Raw genomic sequence first — 16,843 nt, forward strand, 5'->3', positions numbered from 1 at the left:
TGAAAGGCTGAATATGTTTGTATATCAATTACTGCATTTATACCTAGCTTAGTACATAAAAATAATGGATCCTAAATAAATATGTAGTAAATGTAGTAAATGAACATATAAAGATTAATATCTGAAACAAATGACTAAATCTTCCTTCCCACGTTGTTAAATGAGAATTCAAGTATTGAAAGTGTAGTAAAGATAATCGTGAACAATTACTTAGTGAAGTGTGCAATGATCCATTCCTTTTTAAAATCTTTATTTCTCCTTTATTTTTATGCTAATTAGTCAAACAATATATTCAATTATTTACAAGTGGAGGGGTTTTTTGATACTCTGTTTCCTTCAAGAGAACATTCTGAACAAATGGATAAAACAAACAAACAAACAAAAGCAACCAAATCCCCTAAGACAAGAAGGAGGAAAAATTCAAAATGAAACTTGCTGATTCTCTCATAACACATATTGTTGCCCAGGCCCATGGTTTTGTTGATGGGCACCACAGTTGTATAGGGAATGACATTTTAAGTCAAAGGCTGGTGCTAGAATTTGGTTTTCCTGGGCTTTAGTCAGGCTTCCCTGGTGGCTCAGAGGTTAAAGCATCTGCCTGGAATGTGGGAGACCCCGGTTCGATCCCTGAGTTGGGAAGATCCCTGGAGAAGGACATGGCAACCCACTCCAGTACTCTTGCCTGGAGAATCCCATGGAGGGAGGAGCCTGGTAGGCTATAGTCCATGGGGTCCCGAAGAGTTGGACACGAAGTCAGTCACACAGTGACCTTCAATGAGCCACTTTATTTATGTCTCAATGCTCCATGCCTTTCAAAGGGCTAATCATACAGAAACAATATGGAAAGAATTCTGAGAGTTTCAAAATCAGGTGCCAAGCAAGTGCAAAGTATCCTATGGTCAGTTAGAAGTGAAGTCAGTCAGTTGTGTCCGACTCTTTGCGACCCCATGGACTGTAGCCCACCAGGCTCCTCCATCCATGGGATTTGGGCAAGAGTACTGGAGTGGGGTGCCATTACCTTCTCCAATGGTCAGTTAACAGTGAAGCAAAACAGTTTCGGGAAACTTTATTTTATTCTTTTATTTGGTATAGTTATTTTTGTCTTAGTAAGCCTAACTCTCAGCACTTCTCCTAATAATTGTGTTCATTTCTTAACAAAAATTCTGAATGCCAAGGACAGTGTATTTATGTTTGTTTTTATAAGTTTCCTTTTTTTGTTGTTACCTATCTTTTTCAAATAGTATTTCATGGTAATTTATTTCTCTTTTTATTCATAAGAGCCTAGCAAAGCCCCAGAAAGCAAACAAGGGACAATAAAAGTTGCAGCACAAGGTAAGCAATAAAACACTTTTAAAATTCTTAAAAGAAAAAAAAAAGGTCTTAGCACTTTACTGACAAAATCCAAGCTGTTTATTGCAGAATAGCACCATCTGCTGGGTCATTATAGAAAAAAATTTTTTGTTGCATGAAGATACACATTTCAAGTACATATTTAATAAATGGAAAAAGTGTAATTGAGAGTAATACCACATTTTCAGAGGAGACAGTTAACAACCCAAGAATTCATATCTCGACTCCAAATATGTCACTGAGCTTTTCCTTTTACTACCAAAAATAAACCATAGATTAATTGATAGTTGGATAATGATGATGATAATGCAGAGATACACAAATATATATATTTTCCAGTGTTTTCAGTTACATATTGTAATTACTGTCATCCTAGAAAATTCAGTCAGAATATTATTAAATTAGTATTACTTTATCTGTATACTAAGACTGTAAAAATCAGGTTTGACTACAAAGTAATCATCCTATTTTTTATGAGTCATTTGTGAAAACTTGCCCTAACATCGTTAGGGCATCAAAAGTGGTTTTCTTCAAGAGATCTTTAGAAAATATAATGATTTTTAAGTCATCAATTTGGGAAAATTACTTAATTTTTCTATAATGTTGTTTTTTAACTATCACCTGAAATCTCATCCTTTGAGAGGGCTATTCTAACTCCAGCGTCCGCTTTATAGAATACTCTTAAAAAAGAAAAAGTAAAATATTTGCAGGAGAAAATCTTTCTCTCCTATACCACATTATGGGGCTTCCCAGGTGGCTGTGTAAAGAATCCTTCTGCCAAGCAGAAAACCCGGGTTTCACCCCTGGGTCGGGAAGATCCCCTGGAGGAAGAAATGGCAACCCATTCCAGTATTCTTGCCTGGGAAATCCCATGGACAGAGGAGCCTGGCAGGCTACAGTCCATGGAGTTACAAAGAGTAGGACACGACTTAGTGATTAAACCACCACCGTGCCACATTATACAGTACTGACCAGTGACAGAGATGCATTTAGGTGGTGGTACATTTGTTTCTAGGCAGAAGGCCCTTGTAGCAGACTTCTCAGCACATGCCATGATTACATTTGATCCAAAATTTTCTGTTACATTTAATCCTGAATCCAACTACATGTTAAATCAATCTAGTGAACATTTGATAAAATGGGTTGACAAGCCATCAGACCAATGAGGCTGTATATAATACATATATGCTAGAATGATTAAGAATTATGATACAAAAGTAATTAGCCTCCAACTAATAAAAATAAATGGAAAAAAAAGAAAGATTAAAAAAAAGAATTATGATACAAAGTTTTAGTTTTCATTTGATCATTAAGCTGCTCAACAAAACTGATTCTTCTCTAGAAGAGTTCTGATAAGGAATGTAATTAATATTATGGGGAAAGCAGGGCAAACGTCATCATCTCTTTTGTGTTTTCTATTCATGAATAAATTCCTTAAGCGAATGTCTACTGGTTCAAGAATCACTGCAGTTAAAACACATAGGTTCTTATGAAAGAAAGCACAATCACCCAGCACAATCTACCTTAACAGAGGTTTCTGAAGGTCATGGTGGATGTGGAACTATGACCTGAGGCTGGGATTTAGTGTTAGTTCAGCCTCATTTTAGAGGGTACAGGGGAGGGAATTGAAGGGATATCTGGAAATCTACTTCAAACTTCAGCTTGGGGCCATGGACCCTTCACTTTTCCATTCCAAGTACATTGGATAAGGCAGCCTCAGAACTTATTCTTTCAGAATAAAGGATTTATTGTCGAGTGAATAATAATGTAGAGTTTTGAAGGTTTGTTAGAGCTATCCTTTTAGGGAGATTAGATGAAAGTGTTGATTGAACACTGTGTACTAGGCAAGAGTCAGGAGATATATATACATGTTCACTGAATTGTAATGACACATCAAATCAGGGACACACCAAATAGGGATAAATGTCACTTGTGCTGTGCACATTCTCAGTAGACCTTTTGTAGACAGATTTTATAACACCACAGCTGCCCAATTAAATTATGCATAGAACTAATTAATATTTGCAAGTGGTCCGGGTGAAGGCAGCTAAAAAACAGTGGCCATATTGCTATAGCAAAGACTGATATCTTTGTTGGATAAAGTGGTAAAGTTAACACTGATGTTTGTAGTGGGGTAAAAAGTAGAGTTTATCTTTTAATTTTTATAACCAAATATTTTAAACCTAGTTTTATATAAATTCTGTATATTTATGTACATATTTAATTATAATTAAGATTTAGCATGCTTTTTTTTTGGAAGTACATTTAGCATTTTTTTTTTTAACAAAGTGTTTTGAGGCACTGAGAAGTCTATGAAATGAAGGTCTCTATGCTACAGGAGATTGCAATTTGGAGACAGGGAAAATTTAAGTAATAATACAAATTGGCTACCTAGTAGTACTAAATTGAATTGTAAAGATACTAAATGCCAAAGAATTAAGGCAAAGTGATTTTCAGTAAGTGGGATTTCTCATGAAGGAGAGGTGACTTGACTTGGATTTGTAGCATGACTTAAAAATAAACTGGAGGAAAAAATGCATTGTTGGTAAGTGGGTGACTTAAGTAAATATAAAGAGTCAGTAGTAGTTATAAAAGATGATCATTATCAAGACATGACAGAGACGTGTGTTGTTTTAAGTTATTATTTTTTTAAGAACCCTTTACTGTTCTCTTTGACCCTTCTTGAGAGAGGTTATAACTTAAATTTGGGAGACATTGTGGAGATAATTGTTAGAGAAAAACAGCAAAATCCTGTTTGCAGTATCTAAAAGGATAACACCATTCAATTCTTGTCCTTATTGTACAAGCTCCAGGCAAAATGTGGACATTTAAGTGAATTAGAGAATCAAATGCATACTTGGTGGGTGATTTTTGAAAATTATGCCATTTCTTGAAGTAAATTCTTATTTGTTAAGTAAAGAACTAACTACAAATAAGTCTATTGAGTCAATTTCAAAGAATTTTTTGAAATAATGCCTCATGGCTTTGAAATCTATTAGGCAGTGTTGATATCCTACAATGCATCTTAGTATCTTTATTACTCTACATATTTTATCATTGGAATAGGCATATTTCTTAACTTAAAAATATTATAGGTATAGATCCTCTCTACATTTCATGTGTTATTAATTAAAACTCCTTTAAAAGAAACAAATGTGAATCAAGTAGAATTAATTTACTTGTGAAATTTACTTTTTTACTACAAAAATAATGGCATGTTAATAACATTTAGAAAATAGATAAAAATGACCTGTAATATACTAAAATAATAAATTTAAGTATATTCCTTTCCAGTCTCTTGTTCCCGATTTTTATACCCAGTTCTGCTACTTGCTCACAGTCGGCTACATTGTGTGAACATGTGTAAATCATCTGATGTCTCTAAGGCTTAGTTCCTTACTTTGGCCTGCCTTTCTTATAAGACTATTCTGAAGGCCAAAGAGAGAATGGACACAAAAGTGTTTTGGCAATTGTAGCACAAAGTATAGATCCAATGTGGTCCTGGATATTGGTTGAAAGTGGTCCCCCCAATTCTAATCCACTCAGAAGGAATTGCTTTAAGGGATGCGCACAATCTCTGATTCAATTAATGTGGCTTAAGGCATCATAGATTTGGCCCCAGAATGAACTTTACACAGAACCTAGGGTCACCTCCCTTGGAACAACTCCCAGCTGACTGAATGCCTCCCTCAAATGCTTCTAGTAACATTTATAAACTATAACTTGGATCCTGTTTAGACTTGTGATCTAGGATTAGGTGAATTCTACCACAGAGAAAGTCAAGATTCAAAGGTAATTAAAGTGTGCTCTGCCTTTTCTGTTCGTAAATGATGGTATACATTTGCTAAAAGGAGGGTGGAATTTATATTAACTCTTTCAGAAATGATACATTTTATACAGTTATTATAACTATGTATAATAAACTGGTATGTAATTCTTCAGTAACTGGGCACAGATAGTTTATGTATTCCATTATTTTTTGCATAGATCTAGTCCTTTTATTTTAGAAGTGATTGTGATTTGCTCAGATATAACAATTTCAAAACTAAAATGAAATTATGCTAAAGACATTATTTTAACTACTTGTCTGTGTAACAGCATATTTTTATTCTCTTGTTGTTCTGTGTTTATATCTGAATTTAAAAAAAAAAACTTCATATGAATATTATTTTCAACTTATTTTCTTATTTCAAACTTGGATAAGTTTGTTCATTGATAACCACTAAATTTATGAATACATGCACTACATTCTCATGTTCCCAGTTTTCTGAAGAGTTGTTATTTAATATGTTCTAACACTGTTTTATTTCCCTTATTTCAGCACCTACTAAAAAAGAGGAAAAGAAGGAAGGTATGTTTTATGCAGAGTTCCATTATACTTTTTGTGTGGACAAGTTACCAAAAGTCACAGTGGAAGTTTGACTGCCGGCTTGTCTGTATTTACTTTGGATCTATTATGTGCATACATTTTGTGTGACTATGTTTTTTCTACATCTCCTCACACTAAAGGGTGAACCACTTTTTTAAACAGTAATTTTAATTTAATCTTTCTCAATGTGTAGGAGGTGAAACACCATCTCTCAAAATCTTGGGCCTTCTATTTCATTAGAAATTTTATTAAATGTCAAAAATATGTAAAATATAGACCAATTTTCTCATAGCAACTACTTGTATCTGTGACACTGACAAGTGACTGATGTTACTTTGTTCTATTAAGTTGCAAATAAGTCATAATCCATCCCTTACACTCCACCTCTCTTTGTCAAGATGTCTTGATATGGAGTCATTTATTCCCTGTTGCCAAAGAGAGACTTCACCTGATGGACTTAAATGGGCAAGGAAGACTTTATTCAAGACTGCTGCAAAGCAGTCAAGTGTGTTTACAGTAGGAGAAATTGAACTCTCAACTTTAACTCTCAACTCCTACTTGGGGTAGGAGCTAGTCAATGTGATGAGGCCATCTAGATTTCCTAATTGCTGCCTGGGAAATTAGGCTCCTGCCCTTCCTCAGAGACTGGCATACAGGACTGTGCATCTCCTTTGATGATTATATTTCAAAGTGATATCTTACAGATCTTGAGAAAGGTATTTCTGGTTGTAAAAGATTTATGTTTCAAAAGGACAGAGAAAGAATTTACAGTTTTCTAATGTAAATGCTCTGATGGAAGGGAGGTCAGGGGCCTGTAGTCAAGAAGGACACTGTCTAAACTTTATTCAAGCTGAGGAGAGTCTTAAGGCCCTCTAAATCTCTGTGATTCTATTTAGAGATGTTTCTAATGCACATCCTGACTACTCTTAGACAGGGTTTCTAGATATCACCCCTGTTCATTAATCTAGGCTTATTTTCTCAGTGAAAAGTCGCGTGTAGAGAGAAGCAATCACTTCTGACTTTGAAAATGACAGTTATATTCTAATTAGTGTTCATCTGATCTGAGAAAAATAAGAACAGTGTTATATTTTAAATTTAGTATCATCAGTATTTTACATAGTCATAATAACTTGGGGGTTACATTCTACTTCTGTTAAACCAGAATCTAAGAGTCGATAGATCTAAGAAGGAGAAACTGTTTTAGTTGGTTATTACTATTACATAGTATCATCATAAACTAATACATATTAATGTACTTATTTTCAAGGCATATAAATCAGTATACATATACACAGGAAATATTTCAGTGCATTTTGGGAATTATATCATTTATATGATCAATGTTGTGGCGTGTATACAGAGATCTTACCAGAAAAAAGAGTAAGTTCCTGACACAGCTTTTGACAGACATTAGAACAGAGAGGCACAAGGAAGATGGTCTCATAGCAAGTCCTCAGAGGCTCATCCCCTTACATTCTAGAAGGACACAAGGCATCCTGCCAGACTTAGAATTAGCTGTGGCTCAGACCTTTGCCTGAATGGCATGTATACCTAGAACAAAAGTTACCAGGGCACCGTAGTGGAGCCTATGTCCTATACTCTCACCCACTTCCTTCCTTTAAGCATTATGTATTTTATCTATAGTAAACCACTTTCAGTGTTACAGATACAATGTGCTGCTGTTGTTCCTGCTGTTTTCATAATAGATCTTGCCCTTGCCTTTTCCTTCTATGGATGCTCAGTGTTTTTAGGGCTCAAGATAAATTCTCTTTCCTCTGGAGTGTCTGATCCTCCCAATTAAATATTTTTTCTCTTTCATTTATAGTCTCCCTTCAGAGTTTATGTGCACCTCCTTACTATTCTTTACCTTATGCTCCTTGTACTTCTTCTTATTTGCGTCATTATCATTCTATTCTAATTGACTTTAAGTCTTTGACTAAAGGGACCATCTCTAATTCACTTTTATCCCCTACAGGGACTAGCACATTTCCTTAGTTTTTACATTATTCAACAAATATTTATTATGTGAATGAACCAGTAATATCTAGGAATCTTAAGATAAATATTGTAGCCACAAGAAATATGAGCAGGCACTCAAATTTTCACAATGCAGACAAGGAAGGATTTTTTTTTTTTTTCAATTGGGAGTTATAAGAAAAAGGTCAAGTATCAGATTGAGGAACAAAGTTTCCATTTCAGTTCAGTCACTCAATCGTGTCCAACTCTTTGCGACCCATGGACTGCAGCACGCCAGGCTTCCCTGTCCATCTCCAACTCTTGGAGCTTGCTCAAACTCATGCCCATTGAGTCGGTGATGCCATCCAACCATCATCCTCTGTTGTCCCCTTCTTTTCCCGCCTTCAATCTTTCCCAGCATCAGGGTCTTTTCCAGTGAGTCAGTTCTTTGCATCAAGTGGCCAAAGTATTGGGGTTTCAGCTTCAGCATCAGTCCTTCCAATGAATATTGGAGCGATTTCCCTTAGGATGGACTGGTTTGAGCTCCTTGAAGTCCAAGGGACTCTCAAGAGTCTTCTCCAACACCACAGTTCAAAAGCATCAGTTCTTCAGCACTAAGCTTTCATTATAGTCTAACTCTTACATCCATATATGACTACTGGAAAAACCACAGCATTGACTATATGGACCTTTATAGGCAAAGTAATGTCTCTGCTTTTTAATATGCTGTCTAGGTTTGTCATAGCTTTTTTCCCAAGGAGCAAGCATCTTTTAATTTCATGGCTGTAGTCACCATCTGCAATGATTTTGGAACCCCCCAAAATAGTCTGTCACTGTTTCCATTGTTTCCCCATCTATTTGCCATGAAGTGATGGGACCAGATGCCATGATCTTAGCTTTGTGACTGTGGGACTTATATTACACTGAGCTTTTTAGGTCTAGGAATTTGCTAGTCAATTTTTAACAATTTGGGGCTTCCCAAATGGTGCAGTGGTAAATAATCCACCTGCCAATTCAGGAGATACAAGAGATGTGAATCTGATTCCTGGGTCAGAAAGATCCCCTTGAGTAGGAAATAGCAACCTGCTACAGTATTCTTACCAGGAAAATTCCTTGGACAGAGGAGCCTGGTGGGCTATAGTCCATAGGATCACAGAGTTGGACATGACTGATCACACACACACAACACACACATTAACAATTTTATCTTAAGCATATATTGTCTCTAGCTGCTACTTGAGTTGCACTAGCAGATCTAGATAGATCTCATTCATCTAACATCTGCTTCACTGATGAAATTCTAGGGGCTGGAAAACCTGTTTCAACACAGGTTATGTTCTGAAGGATACAGCTCCATTGAGAACTAGCCAGATAAGATTTATTATTTACTGTAATTAGGGCAAGACTGAATAGAGTTGAACGCATGTGAGAATTAGTCCTAAGTTCTAGGACTGCATCATTGAAATTTGAAGAGGAGCCATGCTTAAAAACAATGCAGTCTCTGATATTGTAATTGAATAAGGATGTCAATTGGCAAGTTCCATACACACACACTCACAAATGGTATACTTCATTACCTGGTTTATTAGCCTATCAGAGAGTTAGTTTTTCCCTTCAATCCCAATTGGAATTTCATTTTTCTCTGGCATCATTATGAACATAATAGAGCATACCTGATACACGGCTAAAGTTGAGTGAGTGATGAACAGATTGCAAATACATCAGTGCTTTTAAATCACAGCTGCTGTGGGCCTTTATGTTCTTACTAGAAGATTGTTGTTCAGATTATTGGGCAGATGGCCTTCAGCAAGTAAGTCTTTATAATATTTTAAGCCATCTCAGCAGGATGCTGAGAGAGCATAATGAAGTTTAATAACATGAGTATTGAGGCCTGGTACTAGGCTCTTCAGGGTCAATATGTGATCTTCCAGTTTCAAGCATTGTATTTTTGGTTTCTTGGGTATTTACTTATATAAATCTGCTGCTCTGTTGACTCCTAACCAAAAGACTTGTAATTATGATGACATTTTAAGTACATTTTACTGTAGCTCCCAGTTCTCACAGCAAATATATTGAATTCTTTAAAGACCAGCTTGATTAGATCAATCAATGAGATTGATCCAGTTAGATAAAAAATAACATGACTTGTTATTTTTTACATTTCTATTTCATGAAATATTTTTCTGTGTTTCAGTAAGTTATATACTTTACCTGACCCTGGAGTTCATATTATTTTGTTTCTTTTTTTACAGAACAATTGATATCTAATACAATATTTTATTGGGGCTTCCCAGGTGACGCTAGTGGTAAATATCCTGCCAATCCAGGAGACTTAAGACATGTGGGTTAGATTCCTTGGTTGGGAAGATCCCCTGGAGGAGAGCATGGCAACTCACTCCTGTATTCTTGCCTGGAGAAGCCCATGGACAGAGGAGGCTGGCAGGCTACACAGTCCATAGGGTTGAAAGAGTTGGACAGTGTAAGTGAAGTGACTTAGCACACACTATATTTTATCTATTCTTACTACCAGAGAAAAGGAAAACAGATTAAAAACAATGGGAATTCTAGACTTACCCACACTGTATTAAGCTTTTCAACCCTACCCCATGCCAGCATCTAGTTTAAAAACAGAGGGACTGAAAATAATCTAGTTCTAATAAGCCCATTTTATCCTCTATCTGTTCTACCTTTCTTCCCCAGCTTTATCTTCAATTGCAGTTCTGAATGACATGTGTCCACCATAATCTTTCTGTGACTTGCATTAGGATGTACTCTGGGCTCAAAAGATTGCTCGATGAGGATCACAGGACCTCTCAGGGAGGAATCCTATTCCAGTATACTGGAGCCAAACTAGTTAATAATTCATTTTGACCATTGAACTGTTCACTTCACACTTTCAGCTCATGTAATATAAGAATATATGTCTCCAAATAGAACTGACATTGTAGCTAGATATACAAGTAAAATGACAAATGGCATTTATTGCATTTTTGTATGGAGTCGTTTATGTAATATTTGTCTAGTATTTGAATTACCTACTTACCTAATTAGGGTATTTACTCATGAAGGAAATGAATAAGAAATTGCTTGCAGAGCACATTTGTTTTAGGTCACAAATTTCACCCACTTCATTATACTTCCTGGTGAGAAACTGAATAGCAAGAAAAAGATTGGTTTCTGAGGGTGAAGTGGCAGGTATTAAGAAAAATTGAGTCAAAAATTCTTTTTACTAATGATGCTAAGCACAGTGGTGTTTTAATAAATATTTACTCAATAAGTAAGTGTATAGTTTCAAGGATATATTGCTTAAAAATAAGGTTTGTTTTTCTCTTATAGATGAAATATAACCCTCTTACAGAAAAAATAGAAATTCAGAAAGAAGTTGCAAAACATCATTTTAATGACTGTAGTTTTCAATTATGTGTATATACTATGAATCCCTTGAACCATTCTCCTACTCTATGGAGGGTACTGATTAATATTCTCATTATTTAGAGGTATAAAACAGTGTCGGAAACAAAGCATCTTTCTATGAGATAGGTTTGCATTTTTCTCCTTGGAAATCTATAAGTGAAATTATTGCTTCAGAAAGCATGCTCATTTTAATCACTTTCTATATTTTTTTCCCAAGTTGCTCTACTAAAATGTGTTTTCATCTTTCTACTTCTATGGAATTAGATTATTATTTTCACCACACTATTTCTGTTGTTGATTATCATTTTATCATAAAACAATTCAGTTGACCATCTAACTGCCTTTTGTGAACAGTCTCCTACTCACTGTCATCTTCAAACATTTTAGGTCCATTTGTAAATACAATCATAATCTGTCTATATCACCAAAAAGCACACAAATCCATTAACTAGCCAAAAATGTTAGTAAAGATCTGTTGCTGTAGGTTCTAAGCCAAATAATTGTCAGCCAGAGAACAGTTTACCTATCTTTTGTAAGTGCCAATTCATTGTTCATTATTATTATTCTATTTTCAGTAATATTCAGAACATTCCAAAGCTAAGTCACAGAAAAGGTAAAAGAAAGAAAATAGAACAAAATATTCTAAACAAAAATTTAAGTTAAGGTGCCTCTATCCCCCCAAAAAAGAAAGAAAGATGCTTCCATCCTAAAATATAGAGAAGGAATTGGCCACCCACTCCAGTATTCTTTTCTGGAGAACCCCATGGATAGAAGAGCCTGATGGGCTAGAGACCATGGTGTCGCAAGAGTTGGAAATGACTTAGGGACTGAACAACAATCCTAAGATAAACATGTTTTTAAAAACTTGTTTTTAATTTCAAGTGATAGGAACAGATAGTTTCATGGTATAAATGCTGGAAATAGTAAATTTCTCAGATATAGGCTGAATACCCAAAAGACTAAAAACTAAAGAGATGACTTTTGATCACTGAATGCACATTACTACATAGCAATTACTAAGTCGATTTTGTGTTCTTCAGTAACCCATGAGCCATCATCTCCTGTTTCTTTTCATTATAATAGGAGTCATTTCATGTTTGTATTGGAGATACATCAGTTGAAGGAGAGTACTGTGCATTTCACCTAGATTGCTGTAGATTGAACAAATGAAGAAATTGCCAACTAAAGTCAGGGATTCCAAACCATCTCCACTGAAATAGTATATCTACTCAATTTGACTATTTATTAAAAGGTCATCAGCTTTGATAGATATATGTACTTTCTTTGTAAATTACATATGAATATCTTCCTTCATATTTTTCTATATTTTATTCGTCTGAAGTTTCTAGTTTCTCACTTCCTACCTTATCCTAATAATCCTCCTCTCAAAAATAAAATAATTTCTCTTTAAACCCCATGTTCTAGAAATACATCATGCAATCAATCCATTTCATTGAAAATGATTTCAGAGTATATGAACATTTTGATGTGCACTTATCAGTTGTTGATTTTTCTTGTCTGCTTTATCAATAATTTATATTTGTGTTTTCAGATTCCAAGAAAACAAAAACACCTACAGAAGGTATTGGGAATATTTCCTTTTTCTGTCTTATGTTTAATGAATCCCAAGCAGAATTCCTTTTTAAAGGATTCCCATGAAAGAAAAAAATATATATGGGATTAAAAAGAGAGAGAGAGAAATATTGAGAAAGAAAGAGAAAGAGTCGAGTCTTTACTGAAAATAATTCTATGAAAAATAATTGGCAGTAATAAAAATAAATACTGCATATGCTTGCTTTTCATATTAATTATTTTCAAAGAAATGTTTGCTGGCCAAGAAATTGAGCAATGTTCAGTATCAAGCATTTATTTTGCTAGAAAGCATAAATTTAATTAATCTTGGATATACCATCATCAATGAAACTGAATCATTTAAGTCTTGAAGAGAATGATAAACTATTGACAAGTATACATGTGTCCTCTGTATGTGTTTATGTGTACAGAATGTTTATATGTTCACATGTATTTAAAAAGACTACAATATATAATTCTTTTAAATGATTAAACAGTATCATCTTAGATCCATTGTCAAATAATGCTTTACAGTCAACTTATGGAAACACCTATAATAGTCAGCAATACCTCAGATCATCACTTAACTGAAATTTAAGGGGAGAGAATGGGGGAGGGATTGAAAAAATTAAAATCAAATCAGTGTCTTCGGGGAGTATATTTTATCTTTGACAATTTCATGAGCAGTGGTTTTCTATTTATATTTCTTTCAACAGAACTACCCAAGGGAAAAAGTAAGGAAATGCATGCAAAGTATATATTTTTTTCTATTTACTTACAACTAATGGCTTGCTGTTATCCTTAAACTTGTGGTTTTGGATCTTCCTTTTCTATGTTCTATGCATGGGGACTCTATTTTTGTCAGAATGAAAGAGTGTACAACCTGGGGAGGGGCTGGTCAGAGTGAACTGAAAAGCATGGCACTCTTATTTCTTTGAGTCCTGTTCAAATCCATGCAGTCGTCTAATAATATCCACTGTCATCACCAAAAAATATAACTTTGTTCCATTAACCTAAAGGGTATTATATTACGTTAGTGTAAACATAATCTCTGCAATCTGGTTAGTTCTGTAGTTAGAAAATAGAAGGGAAATTCTTTTTCAGGCTAGATTTACAGTCGCTTTTCTGCTTGTTTTCTTCTTGCAATCCATAAATATTTTGGTATGTTCACATGATGTATGACATTTTGTCCATAAAATGATTCTTTTTCCCTATAAGCACTATGAGCTCTGTGAAACTGCATTGTTTAGGATGCATAACTTAGGCAACACCCAATGTTGCTTTAACACATATTATTAAAGCTTGCTTGCTGACAGTTCAGTAAAGCTTGGTGCTTTGAGGTTGTATCTTTTGCAGATGTATACTTTTCTCTGAAGATATGGGGTATGTTGAACAAACAGAAACAAAAATTACCAATTTAACCCTGTTCAATTAGCCATTAAAAGCCATCAATTTCCCAGTATGTAGCACTTTAAAAATTCTAGGAGAAATTAAAAACATATTTAAAAATATATACCAATTAAAAAAAAGATTTATGTGCACTTTGGTCTGGCAACAGTTAGGGCATTGAGACTTCTTAAGTCCTAACAGTGCTCTAGAAAGTCCTGGGAAGAGAATCGTGAAATGGTACCGCAGCTCGGCCAGGGGGAGCAGTCTGTCCACAGAGGAGTTTGTGGTCCTTCGGTCCTGGATTTCTCTGTGGGCACAGCAGCTGCTGGGCAGCGGCACAGTGATGTGGAAAACACTCTGTACACCGCTTCTCCAGCAGGGGAATGGGGACACCCGGAGATCTGAAAAATGGTATTAAGTGACATATTTATGTAACCTTAAGGCACTCACTTTATTACAGTCTGTGTGATTTAAAAGTTCCCACAGACACTGCAACTTCTTGATGATCTTCAGAGTATTGATATATTTGATAAATAAACATGCCTTCCCAGACATCTGTTTAGCATCCTAACTGTCTCTATCCTTGGGAAGTTCTGTGGGTTGTGACTTGGACAGTAATAAGGACAGGAAAAAAGAGTTTTCCTCCATATAAATTAGCTTATTTGCTCTAGTTTATCATCTGGACCTGCTTTTGTTGTTCTTATTGTCATATTTATTTATTGGATTTAGTGACTTTTTTTTTACTTCAGGATTACTTTATTCAGTTATACTTCTCCAATCCTATATTCTTATTTTGCTATAACCACAACTTGTTGGTTATTTATTTTGTTTGGTTTTTCAGTTTAATACAAATCATGGTAGAGGAAATGGGGAAAGTGTACATGGGATCTTCCTGTATATAGTTTTGTCAATTCTAATGACAAATAATTTTTAAAATATTTTTTCAAAATGAAAAGTAAAAAAAATTAAGAATCAATTGTAAATATGATTTCACAGTCCCTGTAGATATAATGGTAAATTAATTTGTATTTATTAAGACAATTCCATAATTACATCTTGATTATCCCATATAACAAATGCTCGACAGCCTTTTCCTCCATATCATCCCAAATTAACACAGGTGTTTTTCTGCTTACAGAATAATATTCTGATATGATTGGAAGACCTTTATTTTAACTTTGAAATCTCACAGATAGCTCATAATCGATTTTGATGCATACCCAAATCTGCTTCCAGTATTTTTTTATTGTTATCACTTTAGAAATTTCTTAGAAATATTTTTGTAGTTGGTGGTTCAGCTCAGCAATAAATTAAGCAATGCATTTAATTACTCCATGTTTTCCAGACAGTTTTTGGGAATGTTCTTAATTGTGTTGTTAACTAAGTCACCTGTGCTTCTTCCTTTTGACTTGTAACATTTGGTCAAGCCATTCGTTTTATTTGTTTTATTGTCTGCCTGCTATCTTGGGAGTGGCTAAATCACTCATTATACCGTCACAACTACAAGGCTGGTAAACAAAACTGTATACTTGAGAGATCGATGTGATGACCTTAGGAAATTTGATGACACTCTATGTTTCTAAAATAAAGTTCTAAGAACTCTTTCAGCGTAAATATCTTCTAGTCTCAAAAATAAATGTACTAAATAAAACTTAAAGAAATCTCATTCTTTTTCTTAAAAAAATCAGATATTAATGTGTCTATGTTAAAGCATTTGACAATCATTTAAGTTAACTTGACAAGCTCATCAAGGCAAAATAAGTAAGAATAGAAATGTAGATAATAGCACTTCATATAAAATTAGTACCTGCACTTCATATAAAATTAGTGCTTATTTTAATATAAATGTCAGCTTAATCTTGAGGCCAGAATAATGCTTTGTCTCATATAACACTGGCAAAAGTGGGTTCTTAAGAAGAAACAGTCTGAAAAGGACTCTGTAAGAAGCATTTGTCCTGAAAACAAGGGAATTGTGTTGTGCTTCTTCCTGAAAATTCTTAGTCTATTTTTAGTGCCTTAAATCTGCCTCAGCAAAGCCTTTGTCTTAGCTAAACAAATATCTTTTCAATACAAGAAAATTTCACCTTATAATAAAAAGTCCAGAGGAAATCTGTTCATCCTTATCTGAGGATTATTTTAAAGCAACTGCAATAATTATCCTTATTGCTTACTTTTTATCCCAAATTTATTTCATATTGATCCAGTCAGTAAGAAAATTTAAACTTTTTCCATCCTTTATAGACCTTATGATATCTTTCTGGATTCTTATCCCTGAAAAATTTTAATTCCTCTCATATTCAGAATATCTTTATTGCTGTTCTATGAGGAAAAACTGAGGAGAAATGGAAAAACTTATTTTAAATATATGTCGATATTAATCTTCATGGCAGCTATTATTGGTTCAATACTGCGCTAGTACATGTATGTGTCTTTGTCTTAGAACAATTAAGTTGGAAAATAAAATTGGAGTAATAATAATAAAACAAAAATAATGTATTTCAGAACAGGAAAAGAAAGAAAAACACTTGGAACCAGGTAACTTTTAAAATTCCTCCATCCTCTTAATTTTGAGATATTAATTTGCAGTTGAATGCTGAAATGCCATCAAATAGCATGGAATGTTAATTTGTTTTCTTTTCTTGTTTGATTCAGCAAAGTCACCAAAGAAGGAACAGTCAGGTGAGTCAGACTGGGGCTGCAGGGGTCTTTCTAGCCGATGTCCAGGCTTTATTAATGCTGCGGCCTCAGACAGCGGGTAAGGGCCAAGACAGGGGGAAAGGGCAGGAAATCCTT

At 34.6% G+C, this 16,843-nt stretch overlaps 1 protein-coding gene across 27 annotated transcripts in view; it reads left to right on the forward strand.

Moving 5' to 3' along the window:
* TRDN (triadin) overlaps positions 1–16,843 on the forward strand; it is a 386,030-nt gene that overhangs the window by 247,169 nt on the left and 122,018 nt on the right. For 25 of the 27 annotated variants that reach the window (XM_070449854.1, XM_070449856.1, XM_070449855.1 and 22 more), the window contains 6 exons: positions 1,279–1,332; positions 5,672–5,701; positions 12,642–12,671; positions 13,378–13,395; positions 16,553–16,585; positions 16,703–16,729. In XM_070449854.1, coding sequence (XP_070305955.1) covers positions 1,279–1,332; positions 5,672–5,701; positions 12,642–12,671; positions 13,378–13,395; positions 16,553–16,585; positions 16,703–16,729 — 192 coding nt within the window. The remainder of the gene's footprint in view (positions 1–1,278; positions 1,333–5,671; positions 5,702–12,641; positions 12,672–13,377; positions 13,396–16,552; positions 16,586–16,702; positions 16,730–16,843) is intronic. The other 2 variants (XM_070449864.1, XM_070449871.1) reach the window with 1 other exon arrangement.

This window comes from Odocoileus virginianus, chromosome 19 (assembly GCF_023699985.2).
Source record: "Odocoileus virginianus isolate 20LAN1187 ecotype Illinois chromosome 19, Ovbor_1.2, whole genome shotgun sequence".
NCBI classification, from domain to species: Eukaryota; Metazoa; Chordata; class Mammalia; order Artiodactyla; family Cervidae; genus Odocoileus; species Odocoileus virginianus.